The sequence below is a fragment of the Coffea arabica genome, chromosome 4e (assembly GCF_036785885.1).
Source record: "Coffea arabica cultivar ET-39 chromosome 4e, Coffea Arabica ET-39 HiFi, whole genome shotgun sequence".
NCBI classification, from domain to species: domain Eukaryota; kingdom Viridiplantae; phylum Streptophyta; class Magnoliopsida; order Gentianales; family Rubiaceae; genus Coffea; species Coffea arabica.
In genome coordinates, this window is record NC_092317.1 from 10,243,141 (window position 1) to 10,259,996 (window position 16,856).

Below are 16,856 nucleotides of genomic sequence, written 5' to 3' on the forward strand. Positions count from 1 at the left end.
GCAGTTAAAATGGTCTTCCCAAATGTTTATTAAACACCATGAATTAGGAAACGCATTATAGAACATAAATCACATTCCCAAGTACATGATCCAATTTGCTAAAAATATAAAAGGAACGAAAGAACTTAAAGTGTCAAGATTGGAACAAAATCAGCTTTCAAGGCTCCAATAACTACTCAAAGAAGAATAGGCTAAGCTGTATCGATATCTGCCAATCCTATTTGCAGCATTCTCTCAATCATTCTTGCCGCTGCTGCCATTTATTTCCTTGTTAAACGGTGGGAGAGGATTAACAAGGAATGATTTCAAATGTCTGTAAAGCTCCTTGGACGTCTCTATATTGATTGCATACCCTGCGTTCTTTATTATTATCAGTTCTGAATATTGAGGCTGTTGAAGTTCGCATTGTCAATGCCAAAAATTTCAACCAAAGGTGAGAATTCATTATAGTGAAGGCAACTTCTTTAACTGCCCTAAACTTGGGACAGAAAGGTTTGATGTATCACATGAGCGTTCTTCCATGCAAGTTAGACGCAACAAAGCTGGTCAAATTAAGTTTCTAGCAATAATTAAGATAAAGAACCATGATTTAAAATTTATACAATAATTAGAAAAAAGGTAAGGAAAGGTCTGTGAAAATAGATGAGATGTCAATATCTTTGTTGCAACAGTAAATTTGTTAAAAATAACCCATCATCCTCCCCTCTTCCCTCCTTTGCGCTGCAACCACTATCTCCCCCCCTTCTCCTCTCTCCTCTGTCCCCCTCCTCTCCCTCCCCCTCCCTCTTCATCTCTCTTTTCCTCCCCTCCCTTCCATCCTCCCTCCACCCTCTTCCCCTCTCCTCTCTTCTGCTCCCTTCCCCTGCCCCCCACCGTGAAGCTAGGAAAGGCGGTTGGTGGAGGGTGGAGAAAAGGAGTGGAGGGGAATGGTGAGAGAAGGGACGGGTGAATGGGGAGGGAGGAAGGAAGGGAGGCTAGTAAGAGGTAGAGGGAGGAGGAAGATGGATGGGAGGAAGAGGAAGAAAAGGGTGAGAGGAGGGGAGAGGTGGCGGTGAAGAAGGAAGGAGAAAAGAGGTGGTGGATGGTGGTGCATAGTGGGTGAAAAAAGAAAAATTGGTAGAATTTGTTACTTGTTATTTTTCTTATTTTTATAAGTTATATTTGATATTGTGTGCTTTTTGAATTATTTTTGGAGTTTGTTATTATACACCCCACAAAAAAACAAAACAATTTGTAAGAAAAACACTCAATTCCAGCAAAGCCAATACATTTTAGCATGAGATCTTGGATCCATTTTCAAGTTAAACCCGTCCACTTTATCCAATCTTCCTTTGAAAAAAATGTCATGTATTTGATGTTATTCTCATGTTAAGTTGAAATAATCTTCTATTGTTGATGAAAGTATGCACAAATCTTGAGCTCAAATCAATTTGAATCACCTTGGTGAGCTTTAACTTAGTATCACCAACATTTATTGTGCTGTGCATTTGGAATGGTGAGGTTATTTTTCCTGGTAAATCAAAAGTGGGTTGAGTTCGAGTCGAGCCACAAAGTTAAAAGTCTAATCATGAAATCTTATTGTCACCTTACTAATATTCCAACTAGTTGTGTTTTAAGAATGATAACCTAAAATTTGAATAACCCAATAAAGACAAATAGCCACTCGTTAATGATATGGTGAGTAAACAAAAAATCATCTCATATCTAATAAAAACTTGACATACCCTACATTTCCATTGATCTTTAACTTGATCTCATAGCACAATTTCACAATTATATGAAATAACACATATGGTCAACTGCTGGAGTAAGACTAACATGAACAAAAGCCCCACACTTATTTTGAGATGAGAATTAATGTTAGAATCTTACAAAGAATCCGACAGATGCATGCGATGTCGGATGCGTAGACAACCAAGAAACTGCAAGTTAATCTTCATTCCTCTCTCACACTTGTATCCATATATATATATATTAGTAATAGTTCACGTGCAAAGCACGTGATTGTAATATTTTAAAATATATTATTCTTTAGATACTAAATTTTTTTTTATGAAATTTTGATAATCAACATCATAACATAGCATTTTTATGTTATTTATTTTTTTAAACTAGTTACTTTTAAAAACTTTATTAAATGAAAAGAGATAAAAAAAATCCCAATGTAGTTGACTCCCTTAGGATTGAATTTGGAATTATGAACCGAACACTTTTTGATTTATAATTTGAACTCTAACATATCAAATATTGATAATATCATGTTTTACCAAAATTATTGTATATTCATGATTCTATTGCACAAAAACCACAATCATTACAATTTTTTATAAATGAAGAATATAATTAAGTTAGAAAAATAAACATATACGTAATTTGAATTCTTTGTATTATATTAATTATATTTTTATCAATAATGGAGTATAAATGATCCATCACATAAAGTTTTTTTGGCTTATACATTCTGACAATTAAAATTTGATAGATAGAGATAGTTGAAGTTTTTCTATTTTTCTTTTCTTTTATGCATATTTTTAGCACAATCCAATGCGGAGCAAAAACAACAAGTCTACTTTTTTCATATGAGTACAATATTTTTTGTTTTATAATGTTTTTTCTGATAATCATGCAATTGGAATGAGAATTATGGGTAATTAACAATTTTAATATTAATTTTTTGTATATTGCAATGTTATATTTTTTAATTGCTGACTTTTAATCCATAACCGGTATCATTATTATCAATTATTGGAATGCACTAAATCTATCTAATTACAATTGTCACCATAAATAAAATTTACTTAATTTTAAAGTTTTGCATTTCATAACCTCTTCCATTATTCACTAATATTTCAATGCAATAAATATATGTGATCATTAGAAAAATAAGGGTATTTTGAGCATAACCAATAACAATTTGGATATCATTTTCATTTTATCAATCCTCATTTTAAGTTTACTCTTATTATAATTCTTATTTTATCATTAGAGATGGCTTTTGATTTGGTGGATGGACTTGGTTTGCTCAAACCAATACAAATGAAGCATTACTATATTATTGTCAATAACAATGTTTGTCTTTCCTTGGATATCAATAATTTGGAAGTTATCTTTGGTATTATTTGAATTGTATTCTAGTTTTTTAATTCATTTGCTATTTACTTTATGTCATTTTATAAATAGTTTTCAATTTTTTTCAGTTCTTCTTGTTTTGATCGGTTGCTATTAATGATAATAGTGGTTTGTATGGTGCTATGTTATATTTCTTATTTCTAGTTTAATACTACTATTTCAGTTATAAAGGTGTCATCATTTTTTGGTGCAATATGAAAAATTCTTCATCATTACTATAGAAAAACTATGAATCTTGGTAAAAAGTGCACAATTGTAAAATTTGCTTGTGATGTTTGTATAAAGATATACAGATGAATAAGGATTCTCTTCTCCTTATACGTTTCTCCATTTTCTAGAGAATATCTATTTTTTGACATTGATTTTTCTTTTACAATCTCAACTAATGACTAATAAGAAATTTTTCATACTTCAATTAAGAAATTTTGATATGTATAATAATTGGAGATAGAGTCTAAGGGTAGGTAAATAGTTTTAATTATAATTACCAATACTATTAAGATGTAATCAATTGGAGGTTTTATTTCTTTTCATTAGTGCCACATTAAAATGAAATAATTCTAATAAAAAGACATAAAAAGGTAATTGGGGATAACAAAAACTAAGATAAAAAAGTGCTTACACTTATACTTCCTCGTACCAAGATTCATACTTTTTATATAGTACAGGTAAAATACCAAAAACTCCCTGTGGTTTGACAAATATTCAATTTAACTCCCTCTGACTTGAAAACCTACACTATAACTCCCTATGATTTTGATTAAATTGAAAATTGGACATAAAACATCAAATCTAACGGTTGTGTGTGAAATGTCAATATTGTCCTAGTATACGTGAGATGCTTTCCATTCAATTTTCAATTTAGTCGAAATCATAGGGAGTCTTAGTATAATTTTTCAAATCTGAGGGAGTTAAATTGAATATTCAACAAATCATAGGGAATTCATTTATATAAGGGCAATATTGACATTTCATGTATAACTGTTAGATTAGATGCTTTCCATCCAATTTCAATTTAGTTGAAATTACAGAGAGTTATAGTATAGGTTTTCAAACTAAAGGGAGTTAAATTGAACATTTAGCAAACCACAAGGAGTTTTTGGGTATTTTACCCATATAGTAATGATAATGATAATGATATATATATAAATATATATATATATATTTATGAAATTTCAGATATTAAATTGCCTGCAATACTGACTAAGATGAAAGAAAGCTAAAAGAATAAAGAAGCGTTGCTGCATTAGACGTAACAGTCATGAATCATGACGGCCACTGCAATACCACAGACAAATCAACAAATCGCTAGAGGAATAATGCAGTTATAGATGAAGAAAAAGAAAAGATGATTCTGTAATATTGTCCGGAAACTGGGGCAGCATGGAAACCAATTTTGCTTATTCTCAAGTTTTTTCGATTGAATTGGACCTGGACTTATCTTCGATGAGTGGAGAGATCTAAGAGAATTATTGATTGGTCTTAAAGGGATTTGCAAGTCGATGGGGGAATTATATGTTGTTTAACACTTCCGTTTGAACACTTCTTTGTCTGAAAATGATATGAATTTGTACAGTCGATGTTATTCAACCATCTATCTAGTTGTTGTTTTTGGACTTTAGGCCTACAATATTGTACACCAGAAAAGAAAATTTCATTCCAAATAATCATGAAATACTTTTCTGTCTTCAATCAACCAATTCAGAACATTTCAATCGAATCTTAGAACTTTTCTGGTTCCCAAAACACAGGCTCTTTGTTGCTGCTAAGGTTGTCCACTTAAAAAGTTTATTCAGGTCATCGATCCTTTCCAACCACGTATCAACTTTGCACCAAAACACCCCCCCACAAAACAAAACAAAAAAAAAAACCTTTTAGCATCATCACTACCACTGTACTACCACCCATGTCAAAGGTAGGAGAAAATAATTCTGCATGGTCTTTGTCGGGAAAAACAGCTCTAGTTACCGGTGGAAGTCGAGGAATTGGCCGTGCAATTGTGGTGGAGCTAGCTCAACTTGGTGCCACAGTCCACACCTTTTCGAGAAAAGAAGCAGATCTGAATGAATGCTTGCAAGAATGGTCCTCCAAGGGATTCAAAGTGACTGGTTCAGTCTGCGATGCATCTTCAAGAGAGCAAAGAAATCAGCTCATCGAAAAGGTCTCTTCCATCTTCAATGGGAAGCTCAACATCGTTGTAAACAACGTTGGAACAACCAAAATGAAGCCAGCTGAAGAGTTTACCTTGGAAGAATATGACATGATCATGTCTACAAATCTTGAATCTTCTTTCCACTTTTCCCAACTCGCTTATCCTCTCCTAAAAGCCACTGGGATTGGAAACATCGTCTTCATTTCTTCTATTGCTGGCTTGGTCAGTGTAGAAGGTGCATCTGTTTATGCAGCAACAAAAGGTGCAATGAATCAACTCACCAGGAATTTGGCTTGTGAATGGGCTAAAGATAACATTCGCGTAAATTGCCTTGCACCTGGGGCTATTAAAACCCCATTAACGGAATCTGTGCAGGATTATGATGAAAAATTGAAGAAAATGGATGCAAGAACCCCAATGAATCGAGCTGGAGAACCAGAAGAGGTTTCATCCCTCGTTGCTTTCCTTTGTCTGCCAGCCGCTTCCTACATAACCGGACAGGTTATAGCTGTCGATGGAGGACTGACTGCAAATGGAATCCAGTGGAATTAATCATTAAAGGCTCTATCTTGCTACTGATGCAATAGTTCACCAAGATCTAGTGTTTAATCTATACGTATTTTGTTGTAAAAGGAAGGTATGTGCTCGGTTTTTATAGTAAGAAATTGAGAATTGACTCGTATGAATTCTCAATTGGTCTACTCTGCACCACTGCTATATTGCACAAGTATGTAATTGTGACTATTCTAATAGTATCTCTAGCTAATTTGCCTATTGATTTATGGGTTAATTCTAGTACTATGTTGATTACTCTTCACACTTTTATCAAAAGGTAGCATCTAAACGGCGGAGTGCTTATCATGAAAAGCATACACTTGGAAGGGCAATTGCTGATCTCCCAGTCTGACTTCCACCTACAGAGATCATGGCAGCTGCATTGTTATTAGAGGCGGCAAAATGGGTGATTTGAGCGAGTTTGGGTTGGGTAAAATGAGTAATGGGTATAAGTGAGTCAACCCATTTATATCCATTTAATTAGATGGGTATAAATGGGTAAGTCAAAAAATGAGTTGGATAATCCAATTATTCTAATTTTTTAGAAGCTCATATAAATTCATTTTGTAAACTAAATTATCAATTTATACCATTTTACACCATCATTAATTTTAACTATACAGGAGCTCTGTAATTACATTTACTCGTGCAAGTGGACAAACTTGTCTATTTGAACCTGCTTTCAAACAACTGTGCTCTCTATGTGGGATGCCTTCATTGCAAATGAAGGTGCAAAGATCATGGCAGATCTTCAAAACCATCCTGCTATTATTGGAAGAAGGTTGTATGGTCCAGAATTACAACGGTAGCTGAAACATTCTTTTGGGACCGTTCCTGCAGGTTATTAATTGATACATGTGTTTGTTTTGACGGCTATCAACGAGAAGCTTTCCCTTCTTCCTGTCAAAGCTTTTTTGCCAAACTGTTAAATTTCCAAGGTTGGTTTATTCATTTAACTAAATATTTTGCAGGCCGTATGGGTAAAAGTCTCGTTCTCTTTTGAGCGCATATCTTTGAAAGGTTTTGGTACATGGCCGGTGAGAAATGTTTTTCCGCTCTACAAGTGCCGATCATGGAGTTGCATTTATGTTATTCAGTCCTTTTCCCCATGCAGCGCCAATATCTATCATTTGATCCTGGGCATATTTGTAATTTACCACCGTACGCGAGTACGAGTACGAGTACGAGTACTGTGATCTCTCCTAGTTTTAATAAATGCTTCCCTAATTGGTTGGTCAACATTTTGTAGATTGATTAAGGAATCTAGTCAGAAAAATTGGGAATGAAGCATAATGTATTAATTTAGATGACATTAGAATTTTATGATAAAGAAAATTACTAAAAAAAGGATTTCTTTTTTTCTTCTTTTAAACTCATCTTTCACCTATAATTTGTAAAGTTTATGAAAACTATCATAATCTTTTCATTGCATCAAGGGAGATAAGTGTAATTTTACAAGACCTCATGGGAGGTGACCACAATTGTTAGAAACCTCCACGGAGGTTTCTGAAATTAGACATTATTTTGAAGATATGATTTGTTTCATTGTATTGGATGACACTGGATGACTATTTTCCACATTTTTTTTGTTTAGGTAAGTTATCATCTCGGAGAAGATCCATTTGGACTGTTGATTGGTCCAGTTAGACTGTTGATTGGGCTAGCCGGGGCCCAATTTCCTACAAGTGTTGCGAATTTTATATACGTGAACTTCAATGGGCACGTCTTCGGGCCGAAACATTGAGCTCAAATAAAGAATACCAGCTTAAGTTGGGAGTCTAAAATTGCTGCAGTGTGAAGTATTTTCAAATAACGACATAAAATTCAAGAAAAGTAACATTCATCCACTAAAAATATGTTGAAAGTCTTTAGTTCAACCAACATTACTAATTAAAGCACATATGATGTCTACCTTTCTTTTTCCATGATTGTTTTTTCCATTGAAAACTGGAATTTTGTGCTTTTTACGTTACATGAATTTCACCAGGTCGTAGTGTGAAGCAACTCATAAACCATCCTCAAAATGATTATCAAAAAAGAAATAAATCAATTTTCTTAACAGCTTCCCAAGTGAAAAGCTTTAATTTGGGCACAGGTGATCCCAAGTCCCAACAAAGTATTGGAGTCTTGTCTGCCAGGACAATGGAGGAGTTAGAGCTACTTCTCCCCAACAATGGGAACAAATTCCTCTTCTTCTCCTAAAATAATATAGGAAAATTTAATTAAAAAAAATAAAATCCAAGTTTGAAACCATAGATTCCAATTCTTAAGAGCCTAAGAATGGATAGAATTTTTTGATGTTAAGACCATGGACGTATCAGACCAAAAGCTATTCTTAGTATTGTCAGCCAAAGCTTTTATCTATCAAATTACCAAGCTCACAAGATGCAGAACATGCCCGACAGAAAATAGAATTAAATGGTACACATATAGGCAAAACACAGAAAACAAAGAACTTCAAATTTTTTCTGGAAAGTAAACATTTGCCTTGATAAGGTATATGGTCCACTCAGCTATTCTCCTATTCAAATCCATAGACAGTCATTCCTCCATCTACAGCTATAACTTGGCCGGTGATATAGGAAGCAGCCGGCAGACAAAGGAAAGCAACCAGGGAGGAGACTTCTTCTGGTTCTCCGGTTCGCCTCATCGGAGTTCTTGATTCTACCCTCTCCTCGTATTCTTTGTCACTCAATTTCTCTTCAACTAATGAGGTTCTAATAAACCATGGCGCAACAGAATTAACCCGAATATTATCTTTAGCCCACTCACAAGCCAGATTTTTGGTGAGTTGATTCATTGCACCTTTTGTCATTGAATAAACAGATAAATGGTGCACATGTACCAGGCCTGCGACTGAGGACATGAACACGATGTTCCCAATCCCAGATGCTTTCAGAAGCGGATAAGCGAGTTGAGAGAAATGATAACCAGAATCAAGATTTGTAGACATAATCAAATTATACTCTTCAGCAGTGAACGCTTCAGCTTGCCTGAATACAGCTGTTCCAACGTTGTTGACGAGGATATTGAGCTTCCCATTGAAGATGGAAGAGACCTCTCCGATGAGCTGAGTTCTTTGCTCTCTTGAAGATGCATCACAGACCGAACCGGTGACTTTGAATCCCTTGGAGGACCACCCTTGCAACCGTTCATTCAGTTCTGATTCTTTTCTTGAAAAAGTGTGCACTTTTGCTCCCAGTCCGGCTAGTTCCTCCACGATTGCACACCCTATTCCTCGAGTTCCACCGGTGACCAGAGCTGTCATTCCAGATAGAGACCATCTTGAACTAATTTTTCCTACGGTACTTTCCATGATTGATGGTGGGATGAGCCTCAAGATGTCAAAAGCCTGATCTTGATATAGAGATTTTTGGCAAATAACTTGTTAAGATAATGCAACATCCCATTTTATCGAGAAGGGTTAGGTTAGGTGATAAGATGTGATGAACTGTAATAGAAAGTTATCGACTCATGGGTTCAAGACTTTCCACTTAAAAAAAAGGAAAAATCATTCAGAACGTTCATTTCTTTTTGTAAATTAACTTTTTTCGTCCCTCACATTTAAAAGTATAATTTTATATCCTTTATAAATTCACATTGATCAAATTTGCTCCTTATCTAGGTTTCTGACTAGTTTTTAATCGGAATCCATCACGTGTCTTACATGTGATAATTTTTTAAGAGTAAAATTGTCAAATCAAATTTTACATAATCCGATTCATAGTCCCTCACATTTCATAAAATGAATTTTTTCATCCTTCATTGAAACATTTCATAGCCAACCGCAGAGTAAGCGCATAAAAGTTGGAGATTAGGGCGGAGTGATCCTACTCAATCTCAACCATGCATTTAAAAATCAATACTAAGATCAAGTCAACCCATTCTAACTAAGATCTCCAATCAACTACTCCCTCTCTGTATTAATATGTTTGTCGCTTTTCATGAATCCAACATTTTAAAAATAGTGTTTTGATTATAATGTTTGTAAATTTTTTTTTAATTTTACCTCCCAAATTTCAAAATTTTAAATTTGAATATGAAATGTGTATGAATAGAGGAATGGGCAACAATGACAATAGGCTAAAAATGATTCTGACTTATGTAACACGACAAACATTTTAAAACATTTCAAATGTAAAACATGACCAATATTTTGGTAATTTTTTTTTTCAGAAATAATAACAATTGTGTTAGGAATTAGTAGATATCGATACCTTATTATATCAAATAGATAAATTCAGTCAAAGACAGCTAATTAACACTTTATTTTATTTAATTGTCAATCAAAGTTATATGTATCAAAGCAAGGTTGTATAAGACAATATTCTAGTCAAATTGGAGCAATTAACCTACTTTGACTAGTTAATACGCAGCAAAAATATGCAATAGCTCATGATTCCAACCTATTCTTAATCATCCGACAAAGGGCGACTAGTCCTTTTCTAAGATGACAGAAGACCAATCATATACATTCTTTTGCTAGAAGGAAGGGGCAAGTCCAATAACTCGGCAAGAAACCATTTTTCTTTCTTTGGGGCCAAAGACAGTAAGAAACTGTGGTTGAAATAAGACATGTACCACCAAGCACTGGAAGAGAGAGAGAGAGAGAGAGAGAGAGAAGAACTGTACATAACAAATATCTAGCCTTCGACCCCATAGACTTAAACTAGGGATAATTGCAGAAACCTCCCTTCAGGTTTGTAATAGTTGCATTCACCTCCCTCGAGATTTTAAAAATAGCACTAACATCCCCTGAACTTAAGTTTTTTGATAGCAAATTCAGCCTATATCAGAGAAAATGCCATTAAAAAAATCTTTTCAGAAATAAGATAATAATTTTGTTCCATTTGTTATCTTTTTGTCTCTTGTAAGGCTGTATTAGTAAAAGAATGAAAAATATTAAAAAATGAAAACAATTAGTGAAACACTTAGGGTGCAATAGCAACAACTAGAAGAAACAATGAGCATACGTTCAGAAATTTGAGATTCTAAAGCATATAAAATGTACAAACAACTCCAAAAACTCTCCTTTACTAAAGAAACTTTTTAAATTAAATTGAGATGACAATGGATTACTTACCAATTATCTCCTGATTGCTGTAAATTTTTAACAAAAAAATCCTTAGATTTTGCCTTGATTTCTGCCTTCTTTCTCCTATCATTTTATGAATACTTAAGATAAAGTAAGATAAACCAAAACCACTGGAACTTCTTCTTCCTTGTTTGGAGGTTGTTTTCCCCTACATTTTTCTTGTTTCTGCTTCTCTTCTACACAAATAATATATAACTTGGACTGTCCTCTCAAGTGCTGTCAATCACAAAATAATGCCATATCGGAGCATCAATTTGCGTCATTTTGTAAATACACTTACAATGTTTAATCAAATAAGAAATAATATTTAATCTTGTTTAATTAGTTACCCTAAACTTGTTAATTGCCCTAATTTTTTTTGCCCCAAATTTGTTTACAAACAACCTTAAACTCCAAGGGTATGTAAGTAAATTCACCCTATATTGCATTAGCTATAAACCCCAAATTCATGCTAGGGAGGTAAGTGCTATTTTCAAAATCTCATAGGAGATTAATGCAATTGTCAAAAACCTTAGGGAAGGTTTCTGCAATTATCCCCTTATACTATAGGCTGGACCTTTGCCCGCGATGAGATACTTGCACACCAATGATTGTCAGTACTCTGTAGGTTTCACACTCAGCATAAAAGGCTGGGGTATTCAGCATTTTTTTGATTATTATCATTTTACCTCCTTAACGTTCAGTGTTATGATTAATTTCTCCCTTAACGTTACCTTTAAATCACTTTACCCCCAAAACTAATGGTCAAACTTAATGGAGTTTGTTAATTAAAGTGAAAAGACATGTTTAGCCCTTAAAATTATTATCACTTTACCCTCTCATAAACTATAGTTTCATTATCAATTTACCCACTAGTGTTATTTTTTAAGCAATTTATCCTACTATTAAACCAACTTAGTAAGTTAAAAAAACTTTAGAAGAAAGTACCCTACTCTTTGTATAATAAAAATAATAAAAAATTTAGAGTGACTCTTTTCCTTTTTAATATTAAGAAAAAGGTCAAAGTAATCTCTTTCTTCTTGGCAATCTTATTAATATTGCAAAAAAAATAGGAAGATGGGGAAGGGGAAGGGGAGGAGGAGAGAGAGAAAGAGAGAGAGAGAGAGCTCAATTCATTTTTTAAACAAATATAAATAAAAAAGAATTAAATACTTTTATTATTTTAAAATTATTTCACTTTTCTGTTTATTATCAAATTTCAATTCTAATCTCGACAACTTTAAAGTAATACGATAATGTTAGACTTTTTTTATTTTTTTCTTTGCAAAATCTAATTTTTTGTCTTCTTCTTTCTTATCTCTTTTTCTTTTCCTAGTATTAATAAGTGTGAAAAAAGAAATTTGAGAAAACCTATTTATTTTTATGTTTTTGGATCTCTTAAAGTGAAAAAAAAGGAAGAATTACAATTTCAACTGTTTTATATTTAATTATATATAAAAGGGTAAATATATTTAAAAAATTTTACCATACTAGTTAGATTAACGATGAGCTAAAATGTCTAGAAAATAATGTTAGTAATTTAAGCGATTGTATCACTATAATTTAAAGAGATAAAGTGATAATAACAATGTAGTAATGCTATAGAGTAAAAGGGTATTTTTATCCAAAATTTCTTAACATATTGAGTTGAATTACTTATGGGGATGAAGTGACTAAAAGATAACGTTAGGGGGTAAACTGATAGTAATAATATAATTTAATAGGAAAAAGTGATAATAACCCGCATTTTTTTCAATTTTTAAAATTTTTAATTTTTTTATAGGAAAAAATGATAAATTCCACTTTGAACCCTTAAACTATAGATGTATTTCACTTTAGTTCTTAAACTCTAGTTTTGAACATTTTACTCCATAAAGTGTTAAATTATACTACTTGAGTACAATCATTGGTGGAATTATCAAAATTAATTGAATGATAGGCAACTGGTGCTTGAATTCCAGTGGCAGCAGCGGTCCCTTCGGACACAGAGGTCCCGGGATCGAATTTGCTCCCTGAAGAACCCTGCGACTTGCTCGAGAAAACATTGCATGGAGCCGCGGCATTCCCTCTGGGTTGGTGTGCCGGCTCGGGTCCAAAGGGCTCATGCCGGGACATGTTCCAGGTTAAAAAAAAAAAAGTGATGCTCGAAGTGGTATAGAATATTTAGTCTGTTTTGATGATTTTGTTAGTGGCTATAGTCAAGTGTGATGGATTTGTTACTTAAATAGGTAAGTGTTCAAAATTAAAATTTAAAAACTAAAGTGAAAGTACATGTATCGTTTCATGGTCAAAGTGGAATTTACTCTATGAAAAAAATTCTAAATTGAGCATTCTTTACGAATCCCTTAATTTTTGAAAAGTTATGAACCTTAAAACTCATATTTCATGATTTGAGAAGTAGCTTGTTTAAAAATTGATCTAAATTACTCTTCCGTTCCATTTCATAAGATGCATTTCATTTTTTTAAAATATATATATTTTACTATTTTACTACCACGAAATGTTTATCATAGGTATATTTGTAAAACATACTAAGACAGACATGATTTTTAATATTAGAATTTATTTTTTTCAGTGGTACATTTGTTTCATTTTCTATTTTTATTTTTAGTACAGGTATATGATTTAGCATAAAGTCTGGTAACCCTAATATACTAGTTTAGCCAACTTATCCCCTTGTGTTGTGAAAATGGCCAATTTATTCTTGTTTGATTTGCAGCCCATGAAATCCTAAATGGAGGAATCAACCAATTTGCATTCTTTTTTGGTTTTTTTCTTGGTGTTTTGGTTTCCCAGGGAGTAACTTCAAATGCCTAAATGCTCCCTAGGAAACGTATCCAAAGCTAGTGCGTCAGTTTCTTTTATTTCTCCTTCAAATCTTTTCTACAAAATTCAACATAAGACGAGCCTAAATTGGGATGCTACAAGAAAATGTTGACCAGCAAAGTTTTAAAAACTCTTTTTTTTAAGGGAAAAAATGTTATAAACTTTAAGAAAAATTCTTCCATTTTTTTATTGACAAAAAGTTATTTCTTTTCGTGAACAAGAAATTACAACGGGCAAGACTTATGACTCTATTTTCCATGAAATCTATTGCCCACCACAAGTTAGAACATAATTTTCACTTGGAAGTCTGAAACCAATTGCTTGTGCTCATAAGGAAATCCAAATTCACAACTAGCAATAACAGCAACAGACGATTGATCGAAATTAATCTTATAGATTAAAGACCATAGCTCAAAATAAATCAGAAATTTCATGACCATAGTAAGAACCCTAGCTCACATGAAAGAATACATTAGCCAGGAATTAAAGGTTTCAGATTCCAATCCCTCTACCCTTCTCCGTTTCTTAATTCCCATCCTTTCCGTGTTGGGGGAAAAAAATAGAGAATACATTGGTCAGCCGAAACATTAAATTCACAGATTATAAGGGTGAATTTCAGTTAATTAGTCCCATTTGCAACCAATCACAGTTAATCCTCCATCAACAGCTGTAACCTGTCCAGTGATGCAAGAAACAGCAGGGAGACAAAGGAAAGCAACCAGGGATATATGAAACTTCTTCTGGTTCTCCAACTCGCCTGAACGGAGATTTCGACTCTATCTTCTTCAAGAGCTCTGGTTCATTGATCAAATATTCAACCATTAAGGTTCTGACAAACCAAGGTGCAACAGAATTGAAAGGAATATTATCTTTAGCCCATTCCCAAGCCAAATTCTTCGTGAGGTGATTTGTTGCAGCTTTAGTTTCTCCATAAACTGACCATCATTGCAGACTTACTATACCTGCAACAGATGAAATGAACATAATTCCAGCTCCAGATGCTTTCAGAAGGGGATAAGCAAGTTGGGAGAAATGGAAACTAGGTTCTGGATTGGTGGAAATGTGCCAAAAAGATTCTTGTGCTGTATAATCAACTGCTGGCTTCCCTATGCATGGTGCAACATTGTTTACAGAATGTTTAGCTTGCCATTGAAGATCAAAGATAGCTTTTTGATCAGCCGAATTCTTTCCTCTCCTGAAGATACGTCACAGATAGAACCCGTGGCTTTGAACCCTCTTGAAGACCATTCTTGCAATAGTTGATTGAGATGTTTCATTCCTGGAACAGTTGTGATGGTGTAGCACCAAAGGAGCAAGTTCTTCCACGATTGCTTGGCCTATTCCGCGAGTACCACCTCTGACAAGAGCAGTGGTACCTGCGAGAGACCATTTTGAAACTGTTTGCTGCCACCTTTGCCATGGATCAAAATTGATACTTTGATCACTAACACTAACAGGGTGCCCTTATATCGAAACCTGCAAAGTTTAATTAACTTTTTTAATTGGCTACAAGTTGGGAGCCAATAAACAGGCTGAGGTAAGGTGTGAGAAAAGGACAAAGTCTAGTGTGTGGACATTAATTCTTTAAATGATTCCGTTGGAATTTGGATGATCCTTCCATTGGAAACAGACAGATTGACATTTTGGTGCTTTGGCCGTTTGTTCGATTTGGTGACTTGAGATTCTAAAGAATTTGTGATAGCTGAGGGCCTGCAGCTATGCAAAATTAATCTCTCGAGTTTCTTTGTGTTAAAAAATTTCTGGATTTTAAAGATAGAGAAGCATTACATTTCACAGAACATTACATTTTAAGTTCAGCTGGTAGTTAAAATTTCATGATAGACAATCTGTAAGAATCACTATAAATCGTCCGGTGCTCCAACTTTAAAACAGGATTTGTCTTCGCTTTTTCTAAACTTTTTCTGACCGGAAAAAGAGAATTTTCCTAGATGCTACATGTGTATTATTGATTAAAATGTCCTGTGCAGTTGTTGTTATGTAAAATATGCATTTTTGGGAATTACATGTCTCTTAGAAAAGTTTTAACAGTATCAGCTGGGCACTTTTGCTTTTTCCCCTTCCCTTATTCCCTCAACCTTTTCACTTTTCAGGTAGATATACATGCTATGAATGGGGCAGCTAGAAAATCACACTCCTGGACTAGGGCAATTGCTGTTATAATTAATGTACGATCTTCTCTGAGGGGCTAATCTTTCCCGAAAATATCCATATTTAGTCTTGTACTTTTTTTGAAAAAATAATAATATTATTATAAAACACAAGGAAGAGATTTTCTTGGATGCTACACGTAAATTTTTGTTTCTTATTATTACTTAATTTCTAAAAGTCATCCGACAAAATTGTCTTTATACTTCAATTAAATTTAATTACGAGCATGAAAGGAACTTTCTTTTTCGCTTTTTTTAAGGAAACACCATATACCAATAGAAAAATAATGGACTAAGCTACCCATTTTGTGATGCTCATTAAAACTTCATCACCATTACAATCTCTTATGTTGGAAAAGAGGATTTTGCCAAGCAAATATAAAAGATGTCCACTTGAATACTAATTCTACTGTCAGGAAAGAAAAAAAAAAAAAAAACAAACCTGCAGCCACCCAAAATTCTTCAATTGAAATTCTAAGAATCTACACTAACGTTATTTATATTTCAGTAGCTTCATTCCAAACCTATTTCTATTTCTGACACGTTTGCTTCTTTAGTTGTTGTTGTTTAGTTTCCTTTTCTTTTAAAATTAACTCCAATCCAATTCTATTTTGTTTCATAAGGAAACTTAATCCAATAAATTTCTTCCCAGAATAACACCTCAATGCCATCATTGCACAAATGCCCTAAATAATGTTAGAAAGGGCATTCCAATTTGGAGACAAAATATAGTCTTAACTGTTTTATGGTAAAGATGTAATTGAAAAATAAAACTAAACCATTAAATCAGTAAATGAAACTTGCATTTTACACTAGTTATAGTATAGGTGTAGATTAGCATTTTACTAATAAAGGGAATGTTTTTCTAAACACCTAAATCACACATTTGTTACCAAATAAATACACAAAAAAAAAGAAAGATAAATACACACAGAGCAAAATACAGCTTCTG

At 33.6% G+C, this 16,856-nt stretch overlaps 2 protein-coding genes across 2 annotated transcripts; one reads left to right on the forward strand and one right to left on the reverse strand.

Annotated features, from left to right (window-relative positions):
* The first annotated feature begins 4,863 nt into the window (after nucleotides 1-4,863).
* On the forward strand, nucleotides 4,864-6,055 carry LOC113742248 (tropinone reductase homolog At5g06060-like). Its single transcript, XM_027270045.2, has one exon. The coding sequence runs from the start codon at nucleotides 5,036-5,038 to the stop codon at nucleotides 5,831-5,833; it is 798 nt and encodes a 265-aa protein (XP_027125846.1). The 5' UTR covers nucleotides 4,864-5,035; the 3' UTR covers nucleotides 5,834-6,055.
* A 2,167-nt stretch (nucleotides 6,056-8,222) lies between these two features.
* LOC113742249 (tropinone reductase homolog At5g06060-like) lies at nucleotides 8,223-9,269 on the reverse strand. Its single transcript, XM_027270046.2, has one exon. It carries the CDS (start codon nucleotides 9,150-9,152, stop codon nucleotides 8,358-8,360), a length of 795 nt encoding a protein of 264 aa, XP_027125847.1. The 5' UTR covers nucleotides 9,153-9,269; the 3' UTR covers nucleotides 8,223-8,357.
* Nucleotides 9,270-16,856: the final 7,587 nt, after the last annotated feature.